Source organism: Triturus cristatus, chromosome 4_1, assembly GCF_964204655.1.
Source record: "Triturus cristatus chromosome 4_1, aTriCri1.1, whole genome shotgun sequence".
Taxonomy (NCBI): domain Eukaryota; kingdom Metazoa; phylum Chordata; class Amphibia; order Caudata; family Salamandridae; genus Triturus; species Triturus cristatus.
The window spans coordinates 588477686-588495425 of NC_140585.1; the positions used below are offsets into that span (position 1 = coordinate 588477686).

At 41.4% G+C, this 17740-nt stretch overlaps 1 protein-coding gene across 2 annotated transcripts in view; it reads right to left on the bottom strand.

The window, feature by feature from the left end:
• ELAPOR2 (endosome-lysosome associated apoptosis and autophagy regulator family member 2) overlaps positions 1–17740 on the bottom strand; it is a 449018-nt gene that overhangs the window by 181042 nt on the left and 250236 nt on the right. For both annotated transcript variants that reach the window (XM_085652909.1, XM_085652910.1), the window contains exons 10-12: positions 11059–11187; positions 10204–10294; positions 3878–3980 (exon numbers count right to left, since the gene is read on the bottom strand). In XM_085652909.1, the coding sequence (XP_085509035.1) occupies positions 3878–3980; positions 10204–10294; positions 11059–11187 (323 nt within the window). The remainder of the gene's footprint in view (positions 1–3877; positions 3981–10203; positions 10295–11058; positions 11188–17740) is intronic.

A 17740-nucleotide genomic window follows, 5' to 3' on the forward strand; every position in this document is an offset into this window, starting at 1 on the left:
CTGCAAACAGGCCTTGTTGATTGAATACTGTCATGTGTTCTTCTATGAAATGAGCAAAAGACATCTGGAGCCAAACAAGTATCATGCGAGAGTACAGACTTTCACTTGTTTTCACAAAGAGCCATCCATTACGACTACGAACTCTATAGCACTTGTTTGTTTTCAGAAGAACTATTCCATTAGAATTATGGACTCTAGAGAACTTGTTTCCTGGTACTGATCTTAGCTCTTTTTAGCATTGTGACCCTGAATGAGATTCATAGTTATTATATCTAACTTAATTGTATATCAGTTGTGTACAAAGTTTGGGTTTCTAATTATAAGATTGGAAATAACAGAGAATGTCAACAGGCATAACGTAGACATTATCTTAAATGAGATATCCATATTTAAAAGATAATCATGCGAAAGAGTACCTTTAGCTTTGAGATATCAGTGTGCCTGTAGATCAGACTAAACCCCAGCTATGCAAAAAGGAGCAATGATACACGTCTCTGTTTCTCTCACCCCATTCCTCTTTCTCCAGACCCATTGAAATTCTCCACAAAATTGACAATAATAATGCAGGATTGACTGTGGTTTTGGCAAAACATGGACACTACCATCGCTCTCGCTGGATCCAGATTTCCACATTAGTTTATCTTGACAGCTTGCTTCGCCAACCAGGTGCATAGCTGCCAGTGGTGCAGTGACAAGGAGGCGCAGAGGGGTGAGAGAGCCCATCTTTATGTTTAAAAGCCAGGAAGCTCTGAGTTTCTTTTTATGCGCCAGTATTCATCTGTGGTATGGCTTTGTGTGTACTTTTGGGAGGGGTGATAAAGAAAAAGAGAGAGAAGAGAAAAAAAGGAAGAGAGTGAAAGACTAGAAGAGAAAAAGAAAGGTGAAGAGTGTCAAGAAAGATGAGGAAAAACAGGCAAGGAAATAAAGAGGGGCAGAATAAAAGAGGAGGATCAACTGAAGGGTTTAAGCAGCTAAAGGAGATACTTGAAGACGGATACAGTACTAACACGGAAGAGATTATGCATTTATTTTTTGGCAGAGCTATGATACCCTGTCACCTTTGAGTCACATCAGAGCACTTAGAATGACAATGTTGCAGCATATCACAACAAAGCCGTACTTCAGAACATGAGACCACCAATAGCAGACAGAGCACCATGCATCTGCGGGTTGGTAGTGACCATGATTAGTGTGATGGTGCACACTATGCTTTTGTTCACTCCTGATTTGCAGCATAGCAGAAATCACTCTATGGTCTGCTTATTTCCTCACTGGTTGCTGCACTAGGAACTCCTATCCAGGCTCCAGCCTCACTCGTCTGTTCAGCAGTGGATCTATCAGTTGTGCTGCAGGTTCAGTGGCATGGTGGCATAGCGATATGAAGGGCCCACTGACCCCTAATTATGACTTTCTTTAACCACTCTATCAATAATCCGTCTACAGGGCCTCCGAATGGGTGAGAGAAAGGTGTCAGCAATACCCAAGTGGCCTACCCCTACATATGGGAAGTTTGAGCAAACTTTCCCAGGTTGTGCCAATTCTCATCAACTATTCACTCATCAATTCTCCTATCAGTAGCGGATATTCGTAAAGGAGTTACATTTGTATGGTCAAATTACGCTGATCAGGCACTTCTGTTTCATGAAGAAACATTTTTCTAGTGCTCCTGTTTTGCTACACCTGAATATCTTACTCACATGTATTGTAAAAACAGATGCATCATCTCATGCTAGGGGAGGAGAGTTATCCCAGAGCAATCCTGCAACTAGACAGGTGCATCTCCAGCACCATAAAGTTGTACAATTTCAGACAAAAGCTATAGTAATAAAAGATATCTTTTGAGAAAAGTGGAGACAATATTTTTAGCAAGCCAAATAAACACAGAACTACATCGACCACAGAAATGTGAAGTTTCTGAATTCAACTCGGGCGTTAACTCCTAGAAAACTCCGGTGGAAACTTATTTTCTGATTATTATTTCTGATCAGTTATAAATGCTGTCCAAAAAAATGTGATAGCAGACATCGTCTATCAGCAGAATAAACCTGAACTTAAAAAGCAACCATTAAAGAGTCTCGCTTGATAATGCCTAGCAGAGCCCCAAATATTAATTACACAGCACGGATTCATGTGGATGTCATTTCAATTCCAAAGTTAAACTTGTAGTGTTTAAAAACCTTTGCATTTTAAATACTAATGCTCATGCTGTGAACCTGTCATTGGAAACTGATATTATTTTATCCATAACGGAGTCTTCGCATTTAGCGAAGAAGGCAGTTTGTTAGGCACAGACTCTTCTATGCACTGTTCTTCTAAAAATTCAATTTCTGAAGTGGATTGCCTTCACTCAGCCTAATAATCTGTTTTGGTTTTCGGTTAGAGTGTTACTCTTTCAAACAATAATGGGGATATTTTCATTTCACAAAAAGAACGGATTTGAACGAGTTATCAAATGTAGCAATTCTCAATTCACCAAGACTATTTTAATCTTGGTCCAGCATCCTACCTTTTTCTTTGCAGTGGTAGGAGTCCATAGATGATAAAGTGGCACAAATAACACCCCATTTGTGGGACAGGATCATTAACACATCTGAAGGCTACAAAATACCCACATGTACAAATTTGTGATTATGATCCAAAAAAGTAAATAACATCTAGACTTACTCCACAAGGCTGGGAGCTGATAATTACCCCTCTACTCTAGGTTCTAGATAGGTGAAGTTGTAAAATGGGGGCTTTTCTGGATCGTGAAAGAAGGGGATTCGCTGGCCACACGCGATTGAGGGGCCAAACCTGTTAGTAGAAAGATGGATTTTTTTCCCACCCAACATACCCTTTTAAAAAAAAATTCAGCATATCTTGTAAGTACCCCTTACCCTAAGTCACAAGGGCAAAGAAAAAATGCCACACGTCCTTTTCAGATGTGATTCTTCAATTAAATGTTGGTTCGGCAACCAATTCACAAACACCAACAATAAGATGATGCAGCATTTTTTATATTAGTTTTCTTTTTTAGTACCAAGAAAATGCCCAAGAGATTACATCAAACCATATCTAGAAACTAAGTTGACCAAAGAACAACCTTTGCCCAAGCTTGACATAAATGTATTCAGTGGCCTTTGCTGTGTGCTCGAGCAAACGTGTCTAATTAAATCTGAATTGGAAATGCACCTTTCTCTCCTCTCCGGAAATCTGCCCAAAAATGTAAAGAATCCACCAAGTTGAATGCATATTTTAGTTTTAAAGTGTCGCATATATTCAACAAAGAGGGTCAAACTTTATTAAAATTCAAAAAAGGAAATTAAGTTGATATACATTGCCTTGAGTTTTATATCCACATTATGATCTACCCTTTCATTTACGAAGCCGTAAAATGTCAAATTAGCGGTGCACTGTGTACAATTTAGGAATGCTTTGAGGAGCAAATAGAAGTAATTGAAGGCAATGAGTTGTCGTGTTGGAGGGGGATAGAAAGTCATTATCGTTTGGTGTTACCGTGTCATGGGAATACGCTGCTGTCGAGTTCTGCTTTTCCAATCATGCTCAGTTTTGTTCCTCTAGAAGTTGTTGCTGAATCATTTTAATTCTTTCTTGTTGTGCTATTGTGTTTTGCGTTGTGTTTAATTATGTGTTGTGCTGCTGTGAGGTGTTGATGATTTGTTGCTGATGCAATGTTTTTGTTCAGTGTTGTTGGATTAATGGCTTTTCGTGCGTGGCTGTTTGATGCCACTTACCCCACTATCCTATAAACACGAAGGGGTTATGTGACGATTAATCCATCATACACAGATCAGGCTTTGTATATTGTATAGGCTTTCATGAACATACATTTATCAAAATCTCTTACAGAAAACACATCAACAAATAAATAACTTACCACCATAAAGTATAAAACGCAATCTGCAGAACACACAGTCTCGAAAACGAATGTAATCATCCCTATATCAACCCCTGTTGCCCCAGTCACAGATGTTGGAGGTCTGCATGTCAAAAAGGAAGATGAAAAAATAATGTTTTATTACACCAGTCATAGGCTTTCCACAGTTCAAATAATCATAATTCAAATAAATATTGTTTTTACTGAAAAACCGCTGCAAACCTGCGACTATTTAACAAAACGTAATGCAACACATTTTTGACCTACAAATATATACATTGGTCATTCATTGTCTAAACAATGTGCAAAAAATAATGAGCACCAAGTCTTGGACCTCAGATGCCACAAGAATAGCTGCATCGCATCTCTCCGATCTACGGTAGGACTGTTTACCTGCTGCCACTTTGCCTGCAACTCAGGACCTCCCTCCCTCACAGGAACCCAGGCCACGACCACCTCAATGACCACGACCACCCCGGAACTAAACCACTGCCTCCTGCTCAACGCCCAATCATTTTGCAAACATTCCTCCTAAATCTAGGACTCAATCACCACCCTCACCCCGATGTTATCTTCATTACAGAGACCTGGCTCAACATCTCCTTGACATCTCCACTGCGACGCTCAATGGCTACAAGATTACACACCAGGACTGCACCAACAAAAACAGAGGAGGCATTTCCATCATCCACAAATAAACCATTTGGTGCACTACCACCGAAGACGACACCTCTGTGATCATGGAACACCTCAACTTCCAACTCCAAACTGACGGCAAAACTACCATCAGAGGCACCCTCACCTACAGACCTCCAGGACCACGCCCTGGCTTCTGCAACACCATCTCGCGATTTCACCGCCCGCTTGCCATTGACTCCATGCAATACATCTTCCTCTGGGACCTCAACTTCCACATTGTCGACCCCAAAGAGGCAAATTCTGCCAACCTCCTGGAAAGCATGAGAAACATCAGATTCACCCAACTTGTCACCAGCCCCACACACATCGTAGGACACATGCTGGGCCTGATCTTCGCTGTTAGTGACAGAGTCAAGTGCAGTTATGTCAAAGATCTCACTTGGACCAACCACGCAAATGTCCAATTCACCATTGCAGGATCCAGAACCTTACACAGACACCATCAACACCACCCACCCCAACTCCACTACTAACCATGAATTTCTCTACCTGGAACACCAACTGCACCAACAAGGTCGCCCCCTCTTCAAGCCAGCCAAGACCAGACAGCCACCAAACAAGCCAGCTGGTATATACCAGAACTCAAGACAATGAAACAACTGCAAACAGCTAGAAAGAAGATGGTGCATCAGCAGAGAACCCACAGACTGAGCCACCTTAAAGTCAGCCCTCAACAATTGCCACCAATGCCTCAAAGACACGAAAAAAGGTGCCCTGGCAGACCACATTGAAGAAAGCTCCAACCATAGTAAGGAACTCTTCAGCATCGTCAGAGTCCTCCTGCTCGTCAGCCACCAAGAACACAATCTACCCTTCCCAAGAACTCTGCAACACAATGAGAACTATTTTCACAACAAGATAACCACCATCTACAATAGATTTGAACCCCAGCCCACCGACCTCTACAACCTTCTCACACCAACTGACACCACTCACAACCTCCCGCTCACCACATGGGAACAGCTCACCACATAGAAAACCACAGCCATCAGGAACTGCATCCACTTTAGAGCACCCACGTACCCTTGTCCCCACCACTTCAACTCAGGAGCAAGGAAATCAGAGGCAAACTCACCTCCATACTCAGCACATACATCTCCACGACCACCTTCCTTGATGGATGGAAGCAGGCAGAGGTCAGACTCCTCCTCAAGAAACCCTCCGCTGACATCAGTGAACTCAAGAACCATCTTGCTGCTCCCCTTACCTGCCAAAGTCCTCAAGAAGGCCATCAACCACCAACTCACCAAACACCTGGAGAGAAACAACCTACTGGACACCTCCCAAACTGGTTTCCAGGCAACTACAGCACAGAGACTGCTCTGATCGCCGCCACAGATGACATCAGAACCCTCACCAAACATGGGGAAACAGTATTCCTGATCCTCATCGACCTCTCAGCAGTGTTCGATACCATTTTCCACCACACACTCATCAAGAGACTCCACCACATCGGGACCCTAGGACACGCCCTCAAATGGATCGCATCCTTCCTCACAGGATGAACCCAGAGAATCCACCTACCACTCTTCACTTCAGAACCCAAGAGTCCCACCTTAGGGTTCCCCCAAGGTTCATCCCTGAGCCCCACCCTGTTCAACATTTACACAATGCCCCTGGCTAACATCATCAGAACCAATGGCTTCAAAATGATATCCTACGCAGAGGACACCCAGATCATCCTCTCGCTCTCAGTAGACCCCTCCACCACTAGAATCAACTTCCATGACTGCACAACGAATGTCACCGACTGGATGAAGACTAACTGCCTAAAGCTCAACATGTACAAGACGCAAGTGCTGGTCTTAAGGAAAAACTACTCCCCATGGAACAACACATGGTGGCCCTCTGAACTCAGATCCACACCTATACCGATAGACCATGCCCGCAACCTTGCCATCATTCTGGACAGCAAACATCACCATGAAATGCCAGACTAATGCAGTCTCCTCTGCCTGATTCCACACCCTCCGCATGCTGTGAAAGATCTTCAGATGGATACTGGTCAGCATCAGGAAAAAGTCACTCAAGCTCTAGTCAAACACTGGCTAGACTACGGCAACGTACTCTACGCAAGAATCACCACCCAACTCCTGAAGAGACTACAGATGATACAGAACTCAGCTGCCAGACTCATCCTAGACCACCCCAAATGGATCTACTTCACCCCAACCTTGGGCACCTCCACTTGTTCCCCATCCAGAAAAGATGAAGATTCAAGATGCTGACACATGCCTACAAGACCCTCAATGACCAAAGACCGTAGCCTAACCTGAAATACAAAGTGAATGTTTTTAACTAGTACCTAATTCTAAAATGTATACCATTCTTATGTTTTCTATCGATCAATCAACTCGGATTTGCAGAGTTAGGCTAATCGCCCACAAGGAAATCCAGGCGCTAGGTTCATGCTGGCATCAGTTGAAGAGCCACTTCTTGTGTCCCTTTCTGAATTCCGTGGGGGGAGGATAAAGTTCATAGGTGAAGGGGGAGGTCATTCCAGTACTTGGTGGCGAGGTAGAAGAAGGATTGTCCTCGAATGTAACTTCGGCAGATGCGCAGAGGTGTGTGGAGGGTTGTTGGAAGTTCAGGTGGGGGTTGATGTACTGGAGTGTAAAATATTTTTGTTCAAACACTTTTTGTACATTTTGTGCCAAAAAAGATAACACAAATGATTCAATGACATTTTGCAGACTAACAAGGGGTATTTCCAAGTTAGGAATGAAAGATTAGCATAAAGCTCTAGTTTTAATGACTGCAATTTCAACAAGCATTGGAAAACCTAGTAAGTCTTGTATATCAAATGTGAGTGCACTGTATTGAATACAATGTTTTCAATAGTTTTTAAACAGGCGTGTTTATTTGCAAATCATTTCCACTCAGCGAACTTTGAGCAGATTTTAAAAAGAATATGGTTGTGTCCGAATGTAAAGTGAAAAGCTTGACAAGGTATAATTTGTTTTCCATAGGATTCACTTATTTAGTCTTCTACAGTACAGCCCAGCGAGAGATTTATGCGCCTCTATGAGAAGCATCATGCTAAATATTCCTTCTACCTCAGAGTCAGTTCAGTGAGTGCTGCAGATGGCCCTTCACCCAGTGTCATAAATACCTTTGTGTGCCAAAGTTTTTATTTTAATTCAATATGTGGAGAGCATGAGATAAAGCAAAAACACAACCCTTAAGTTGTGCTCTTCAGCCATACTCCAGAAAAAATATATGTTACTTGTTTTACAAAAAAGCTAGAAGGCATGGAGAGCAACATAGTGGTGGCGGGCAGGTATCTGAGGTAGGGAACCAGCATAAGAGGAAGATAGCTAGAAAACTCATGCACTCTCATGGACTGGTGAATGAAGATGAAATAAGTAGTTGCCTAAACAGGAGCAGTGGAACAGTAAAAGTCAGCAAATAAAAAATCGTAAAGAAGCTATGTGCCAAGAGGGGTACAAATACAAGAAAAGGAAGGCAAGTCATTAAATAAGAAGCAAGCAAACTAGAGTGACAATACAGCCAACCAATGAGAAGCAGTGGGCAGCCTCTAATCCTACTGTAAGTTCACAATAGGTCTTTCAAAACCAGACCGCTTATGCGATATGGTCATGAGATCTAAAAATACTTACAAATACAGTGTATGGAAGGGATTTAGGATGAGTAGCTGTGTTGCAGTCTTAGGTTTGACCTGGTGCCATATTACAATAGAGCACTGCATAGTATTTATTGAGTTGCGGACATTTCACCGTGGGACAAATACTGACACACTCTGAATGCTGGTCTTTGCCCCGGGGTGGTTGTTTCTTGTTTTTTGTGCCCCCCACCCCCCCCCCCCCCCCACTGCCCTAGCCACTGTGCCCACTGGCATTTCACTACTTGCAACTGGAGCACTGTTTAATTAATTGCTGCAGTGCAGGCAGAGAAATGTCTGTCATCATAATCTACGCGGACCAAAGTTCACATAACGCATTTATCACAATAGTTACATACATGTTTGATCTTGATTCATTGACTAATTCATTTACTGATCTGATCTTCAGTGCAATGTTTAACTTCTTCAAGTAAAGTGTCTAGACTTAGAAATTTGGACTGCCAGAGGATAGGTGCCCCTCAAAGTGACATCCAAGGCTCGCCTCTTCCTATTAGCGTTTTGTTTTGGCATATATTTCATTATGCCGTCACGGTGTTTAATTTGTCAAAAAGGGAAAAAAAGGAAAGGACCCAAATTGATTTTTGGAGCCCAGTGCTGTGCTGCCAAATGGCCGGATTGCGAATGACAAAGTTGTTCATTCTTGACTCCACCTCATGCCTATTTTAACCCCCACCCTATAATTCCTGAATTTTATGACAACTCTTGAAAACCCCTTTTCATCCCTCCTTTTCCCTTTGTCACTGTTTTTCTGTCATTCCCTTTCACATTCTTTTTCCGTTTCTGTCTCTTGCTCAAGGTAACAGTCTAATGGGGAAAAATATGTCCAGGTACCCAAAAACGAGCACAGGTACCCACCACATGCAAACACAGGCACAATGTAGACACTGGTCAGGAACTGTAGATATTGACCAACAAAATGGGGGAAGAACACTGCGACAATGTTCTACTAAAGCTATAGCAGCTCTTAAGGTTAAACTAGTTAGCAGTAAAACATGTAATTTGGCTATAAACATATATATGGAGGGATAATGGGGCAAAAAGGTGACTTGTGCTCTTAATTTATTAGTATGATGTTGTTTCTGCTCAACAGATGTGTTTACTAGTCCTTTAGCCTAGGAGCTAAGGTTTCTAATCAAACTGCTAATGCAGAAATGGAAACTAGGGTGCGTTTGTACTGCTCAAAATTGGATTTCTTTCTCCATAAGGACCCTTACAGTGACTGGACAAATTTTCCAAATGTGCACAATCATATTTCAGTACTCGTCCAAAATCACAATATTGTTACAAATGCTTCTTTTAAATGTGTCATGTATCCTCCTGACATCTCAACAGTCTTTCATTTTGTATGTGTGGCTCCTATCTGCATTTCCTGGCTGGAGGCACCTGAAAATCACCATAAAAGGGACAGTTGGGACAACACAGTGCAGCAATAGGAAAATGGAGATGTAAAGCAGTAACGTGTGTTTTCCAGTTCTCCAGAACAATTGCTGTTCAAAGGTCTTGCCAGTTCCTAGTGACCTGTGCCCAGTTATAGCAGTTCTAACATCACAAGGCCTTTCAATGCCTCTGAGGGAGCGCTCTTTATCCCTAGCAGGCACATAGTGCGTCTAGACGTCGGCGCAGCATTGTATTGCTCTTTTAACCGCCTTTTGGATACCAATGTCGGAGTGAGAGAAGAAATGATTTAGACTTGAATAAACATTTAGAAGAGGCTGGGGTGCTGGCTGCAGATTTTAGGAGAGAAATAGTATGTGGAATGGGGAATAATCAAAGAGGACAATGTTGGCTTAAGGAAGCACAGCTGAAACAGGACAGTGCACAGACGGACTGTCTGAATTCTTAGTGGTAGTAGTCAAGGAAACGCAACTTTTGATGTTCTCTGCTAGAAAATAATTTTAAAAAACTGCCTTGCAAAAAATTACACAATTCAGATTCTGTACCATGACAATGATGACTTAAACATTTGAAATAAATATGTTCTTACTTAAATCCTGCAATCTGCAAATTCAAAATGAGATAATCATTGTCAGAGGCCCCAGTGCCACTCCGGACATGATCTCCCGCCACTTCCCAACCTAAGAAAGGAGAACAAACTTTTATATTTAGAAGAAAAACAATGAATTAAAAAAAAAAATCACTGCATTATTTGTGATATCAAACATTGGTAATTCGTTTTTCACGATTTCTTAACAAATTTAAGGCCATATCATTATTCTGTTTTGCTCCCTTTCACAGAAAGTCCGTAGATAATATATGGATAAAAAAGTGTGGTTCAGCGGAAAGCCAAGATTGGCTGATACCAAAGTTGCTTAGTTCCAGTCCCTGAAATAAATGCCTGGCTCAACAGCGGCAACCACCTGTACGAATTAAACAATGCAGAAGTGAGCCAGGCACCTGTCTAAAATGAAATCAACCTACCTATGACTGTACGACTTGCAGGCACCACACAGGGGTATTGCTACTATAGTGTAGTAATTGCAGGAACACAGCTGCCTAATAGTCTTAGGGGAGCACTGAGCAATATTCACAGCTCTCTTTGCTAGCCAACCAGTGGCATGCAAGCAGCCCATTAGAACCCATTGCACTCTTGCTGCACAAACGATAGCTCAGATCAGAAACCCCGAGCTCTGCTTGCTGATAGATACAAGACAGGCTTATATTTTGAGCAAAAGGAGATCATAAAAATCAAAGGCATTCCAGAGTTTGACTACTGATGTTTAATCAACCAAATAAATTACAAGGGCACCCCAAAGGATCAATACAGGTTTTTTTTTTTAAAGCAGTTGTATGTACGAGTTTAACATTTCCTTAGTGTGTTAGAGATATAAATTGGACTCACCATTCATACCATCACACTTTGAGTTTGCGACATTAAAGCAAGACGTTTTCATATTGGAAGGCAGCACATTCCACCATTTGTATTCCAAACCCATCACTGGCTCGGTCCCAGCAGGACAGGGTTTGCATTCTGTGAAAAGAGATGAACAGGAACAAAAGGAAATACATAGTCAAAATGAATCATAAAGCTGATCTTAGTATTTTGTGTTTCTATATAATGTTTCTTAATGACAATACCATTATTTACAGTGTACATCTGAATATTATTTCCACATATAAGTTAAAGCTGTACTAAAACAGTAGGTTGATGCTGTCAGCAAGATAGAAAATACAATGTTTTAATCAGGTTCATTAAAGAGCGTGTGAGAAGTAAGGGGCAAGAGAGGGATAGATTAAATAAATCAACACAGAAAATTAAAGATAATTTGGACAGGAGAGAGACAGAAGCAGAGAAAGACAAAGAGCAATAGGGGGCTAACAATTATCAAAAAATACTCTGAGTCTCTTAAGAATTCTGAGGCATATTCACAGCTCTTAGTAAAGCCTATGAACTCTGGAGACCAATTAGTCAGTCCTGAAATGATAATGAAACACTACTGGCACCTGTTGTTTGCAATATGTGCTTCTACATGCTTGCTTTTCAGACTGAGGTGGGCTGAAAAGGCCTGTTGATACCATCTAGGAGTATGTCGAAGGTCATATGGCTAGGCGAAGGTCAAGGTGGGCACATCCGATGTATAGGCTATTCATATTTGCTCCTTGAATTCACAATTATTTCATCACAGAGCATACCTTCTAGGTGGATGCCTCTGATAACTAGCCACTCGTACATATATCAAACGACTCCCTGATGATGAAGGGCCTGTTGAGGCTAGAATTACCAATACCGCACACAATAATCCCTTTTAAGAACCTTATCATAACTTTAAAAAGATAGCAAAATTAGTACACAAGTCAATTTTCTTTTTCGGTCAAGTAATATGCATGCCTTTACAATAATGTGAGCAATACCTGTATGACCAGGTGTGCTACAACTCTCTCGAAATAAACCAATTTATTTGCTATGTTCCTACATCAAAAAGATAAAGTGTCTGCTCCCTTAAATATATTTGGGTATATTCTCAAGGGTAACTTATACTTCTGAGTTCATTACACATGTGAGTTTACTCTTACACTTTTGATTTTCATTTACCGCTTTCGGCTATTCACCATTTAAGAGTATAAAGTTACTCTTTATTTGTTTAGAATAAAGCCTTTATTGTTCAGTAAAATAAAACTCATAAAATTAAAAAAAGACAAGAGAAAAAAAAAGCTATACAAGAAACCCAGCTCCGTACATGACTCTGAGCATTCCTCGTTCCCTAGTTAAAATAATTTTTGCGCACCTAAAGCCCTTTACAAGAAAAATAGAGAACTGCATGGCTAATAGAGCATTAATTTTGAAAAAGAGAGAATTGCATGACTCATAGAACATTAATTTTGATAGTGCAAATATGCAGAAAAAAGTGCTTAGTGTTGGACACAGGCATCAAAGACATCGCATGGTATAAACTGAGCTAAAAAAGCCGGCTTCGGTACACAGTGCAAAGACACTAATGACTCCTAAGTATATAGTGCGGATTCACTGAGAAGTCATAAACCATAGCTTATAAATCGCTATTGCTTGATGGTGCAAAATGCGCAGGAAAAAAGCATAGTGCTTTAGCATAGATGTTAAGTTAACTGCATGGTAGGTACTGAGCCAAGAGGAGGCATCGAATCAGAGTGCAAAGGAACTGAAGAATCCACATCTCCAAGGGAAGTTACTCCTGTCAAGTCCAGGCGGTCCCAGGTTGGAACAAGCATTGGAATAGCCAATAGCTCTCGCCTTTGGGACCTTATAAGTGTTTAGCCATGCAACAGTTGATGCTGCTGCGCCAATGATATTGGGCTGCATAACTAAATACTTATTAGGTCACAAAGGCGAGACCTTTTGGCTATGCCAATGCTTGTCTAGGTAGTACCTAATGCGCTTCTGCTGCTTCTAAGATCTGTAAATGACTAATGCTGTTATTACCCAATAGCCATACTCAACTAACAGAAATTGGAAGGAGAGAAAGGTGAGTGGGCATTGATGGCATTTAAACTCCTGTCTTGCGGATCACTTCTTATCCACCAGACGTAAGTGTATTGGAAAGGGTAGTAACTCCTGTGACGAGGACGCCTTTTAGCCCCCCGCAGGCATTACCATCAATGCATCTCACAATCAGCCACAACGCTTTTCCTAGACTCAAAGGAGGATGGTCATCTACAGCTGATGATGGTGACCAATCACTGCCAAGATAAACAAATATCATATGTTGTTTGTATAAGCACGTAATACACTGATCTAAGGCAAGAAATAACGTCTGATGTGATAATTTCCAGTCATCCTCCACCCTGTAGTAAATACATCCCAGTTACTTTACATACTCAGTAGCCTGCCTCCCATGGGCACTGTCAGTGTCATGAAAAACAAAGCAAATCTGGCAAAATCCTCGAATAATTATATCAAAACACTCACGAGGACAATTCTAATACAAATGCACATTTTTAAAGCGAAGGCTTTCTAAGGGGAGTCATTTTTGGAGAGTTTGTCTACCCCTCCCAGCCCTAATTTATTCTCGTTCCCCAAGAGAGCAGATCTCAAAATACACCCTACCTTAACGTTTGGCAAAAATAAACTGCAATTGGAAAACATCTGTCGTGCCTTACAGTCACAAACAAGTACATATTTTATACTAGTAGAACGTTTCATGAAGAAATCAACATTACATTTTCAAGGCAAGGACTTGAATAATGTTAACCCCGATGGGAAGGTCAAGAGGGCAGAGAGGAAAACGTCACCGAGCTGACCTGGGACAGAACGGAATGTGTCTGAAATTCAACACTCTCACGGCACCTGTCACTGCAATAGTGGGGGTTAACGTTGACGTTTTGCAATAAAGCGGTAACCACACTTTTCAAGAGAGGCATGTGGGAAAAACAATCATCACAGAAGCCAATAGATTTGACGCTTGCACTCGAATGCTGACAAAAGCAGAAAATACCTAGTGTGGTGCCAAACAATAAAAATAAAAAAAAGACTTCTTTGTGTCTACCATGCATGAAAGTAGTATCAAATTTACTGTGTGGTAAACGAGTGCACTTTTCAGAAGTAAACTAGTCGTTCTTGCATTCTAAAGAAGGAAGGATACACCAAGCCTGTGGGATGAGCCAAGGTTTGACTGGCAGCATCTCAAGCCAATGACAAGCCTATGAGCCAAAGAATCCAATGGGTGAAGGAAGCTGAATGAATGAACCCTAAAGATTGCACGGAATACAATATGCTTAGCATGGATGACGCAAGTGACATTACACACAAACTTAAATAAGCATTGGCCGCGAAAGTGATCACGATCGCGGTGAAAAAAGCAAAAGTGATCACGATGACGCGCTAAAATACGCAAGGGATGCGCGCGCAAGCGCACATGCTTGTTGCGCGTTCTAGAAAGCTAGCTAACAAGCTGGGGGGAAAATGCTATCGCTGGTCACAGCTTGCGCGAGCCCGCGCACATGCACTGCAAGCTGTAGCCGGCGGTAGCATTTTTTGAAGCCCTCACTTACTAAAGTCTCTCCGAGCAGCGCATGCGCGCTGACTAAGCGAGACCTAAAAAGGAAGGCACTCGCTATAAAAGTAACTTAGTTTAAAATCAGTCGGGCTCATAAACTTAAGGTATTTCCAGCAGAGGATTAGGTCCTTTCTTTGGAGGCAGGCCATAAGTGCCTGCCGACACATGCAAATTCTAATCCTGAAGAAGCGCTGTCCCAGCAGACCTCTTCATTAAGAAATTAGAGCGGGGCAAGTTAAGACAATAGGACAAATGTCTTTCTTTTGATAACTGCGGAGCTGACATGTGATCACTGTGGAAATTCTCCTCCAAGCAGGAGAGTTGCATCATGTGGAGAATCCACTTTGCTGAAAGTGCAACAGCTTAAGTTTTGTCTTTAACCGAAGCAGATACCCAAGATATGGCTGAGGCTTTAAGAGGCCGTATGAGCCTATTGTCATACAGGCATGTGATCTTTTAGACAACATGGCTTTGTCATCGAGAGAGGAGACCTTTTCCCTGTAGAGTTTATGGCTCGGTTAAAAGTTGGTTGGGAGAGAGTTCAGGCCCAAAGTGCCTCTGCCTGAAAAGTCGTTAGGGCCAAGTTTAGATAGTCGTGAGCCTGGGAATTTCTTGGACCAGTTATGGCCTTCCACACAATGCTGCTTAATGCAGCTCCAGTCTCGGGTTTTAACTTGTAGCAGAACTTCAAGTAAGCACTCAAGGCAAATTTCGGCTGGTGAAGCATGGCGTGGGAGGTTAAATACCCAACAATATGTGCTCATTATGGCGTTGTCGGTTATTTTGTCTCCGAGGGCCTTTGCACTATACGTAAGAGGGGGGGGCGTGTTTGGTAGCCATAACTTGAAGTAGGAGTTGGAGAGACAGTCAATTTAAAGAGTTTCTTAAATTTCAAAAGGTAGACATTAGGGAGTTGTTTCTCATTTGTATCACACTTCACTGTTTGTTGAAAGTGGCTTTTGAGTCAAAAAATTACTCCTAGATATTTGTATTCTGTCACAGATTCCAAGGCTGAGGCATCGAGATGAAAGATTGGTGGGGGGCTTCTTGTTGCACTCACTAGAATTGTCTTTGTTTTGGAAAGATTAACCTAAAGTCTGTGATTTGCAGCGCACATAGCAGTTGTGTCAATTAGTCGTTGCAAGCTGACCCTAGTGTAGTTAGTTAAGACAACATCGTCGGCATACCGCATGACTGTCGTTGAATCTGGACAGCGTAGGTGAGTGGGAGCCAATGTTGTTAAGAGCAGTTCTCAGCTCAACTAGGTACAGATTATATAGGAACGGAGCCACTGTGTCCTTGTTTGAAGCTGTTACTCTTGGTTATTTTCCTCTAGACTGATGCAATTGCGCCCAGCCTTACCCTTGTCCACGTATTGGTGTAGAGCAGTTAAATGGCACTGGGGAGAGAAGGAGAAATTCCCCAGCTTTTCACCTTGGACCACAAGATGTTATGCTGTACTGCATCAAAGGCAGAGTGAAAATCTACAAAACACAAGTGTAGATTTAGGGAGCAAAGTCTAGCATTGTCTATTAGCAATGAGAGTGTTAAGATCTTAGTGGTGGTGCCAGTCTTTTTAGTGCATTCATTGATTATATTTAAATAACGTAGTTAATCAAAATTAAGTAATTAGTGCTGTGACATGTTCGCATTTTTTTCTGCATTCAAAATGAATACATAAAGTTAATTTGCATTCATAGTTAATCTAAAATTATTATTACAATTTTTTTCAAGTTTAATAAACTTTATTACTTTTCCTTACACTTTACCACAGGGAGATTTCTACCCCAGTGAAGGAGATCTCTCCATGAGAAAGTAGAGGGAAAGGTAAAAAAATAAATAAAACTCCTTCTCCAACATATGTAATTTGGCGCCTTCACAATAATCTGCAAGCTCCAACTATGAAGCCTCTTTTAAAAGATAAAAATTCAAAATTACTTCCATCCATTGATAATTGTTTGGCAGCCTTCACATGGTAATTCGACTTCTGACTAGACAGCAAACAATGTGCTTAGACACATTTTCCACCTATCAAATCCACCTTGAGACCCTCACGGGTGAGTGGGCACACTTTACAAACCCCGTTTGATTCATTGATTAAATTCAACTTGCTAGTCACAAATTAGGTTGGCATTTAAGATTTTACAGCCACCATTAAAGGTGATGTCGCAGTCTGGCTTGCTATTCATCAACGTGTCAAGCTAGTCTAGTAAGAACACTCTTAGAGCAGTTGTGTGGAAAGCATTTTCAGGACGACATTTTTCACACTCACCTTTGTTGGTATATTTACATAAGGTACTGAGTAGATTACAGCTAGAATCGTTATGGAAATGTTGACTATCTCAATCGCACTTAACATTAACCCCTTGTGTGCTTCGGACCGCCCCGGCCGTCTGACGTCACAGTGTGCGGAGGACGGCCGGGGGCTGTCCGAACTCAGCCCACTCAATAAAACGACCGCACAGCACGAAGATTCGCGCAGCACGGAACGGGTTAAAGTATACAAACAGGATAACGTCTTGTCTTCAACTAGGAACCTAGAATCTGCTAATAAGAAAATATGCTCAAGTTATACTTTGGGAAGCTATTCTGAAAAGAAATAGGCAAGTTATACAAAAATGTACAAGGCACTGCTTTATGTGAAATCCGCTTTTCATGTATTCCTTTATTGGTATTAAGACATAGCTTTGATACATAGGTTATATGAGTTGTTGTTTATGTTGCTCTGGGTCTGAGACATTATTTCATGTTCTATGCATGTTGCTGATTTTACAGTCAGAAATCCAAAAATGGCACAGGCCACTGTTTCTTCAGAAAGGCTGCGGCCAAGTAGCAGATTTGCATTAAGCGGCCAAGACCTACAAATGACTGCAAATTTTCGATGCAGCATTGAGTCATTTGAGCAGAGAATAAATTAAATCTGTTCTATTCTGCTGCTGAAATAGAGTTTTGAAAGATCTGGGTATAGAAACACTTTTTGTAAAAAATATTATATTGACTATTTTCATAATAGAATATACATTTAATTATCTGACATGGCTAGCTGATTTTACA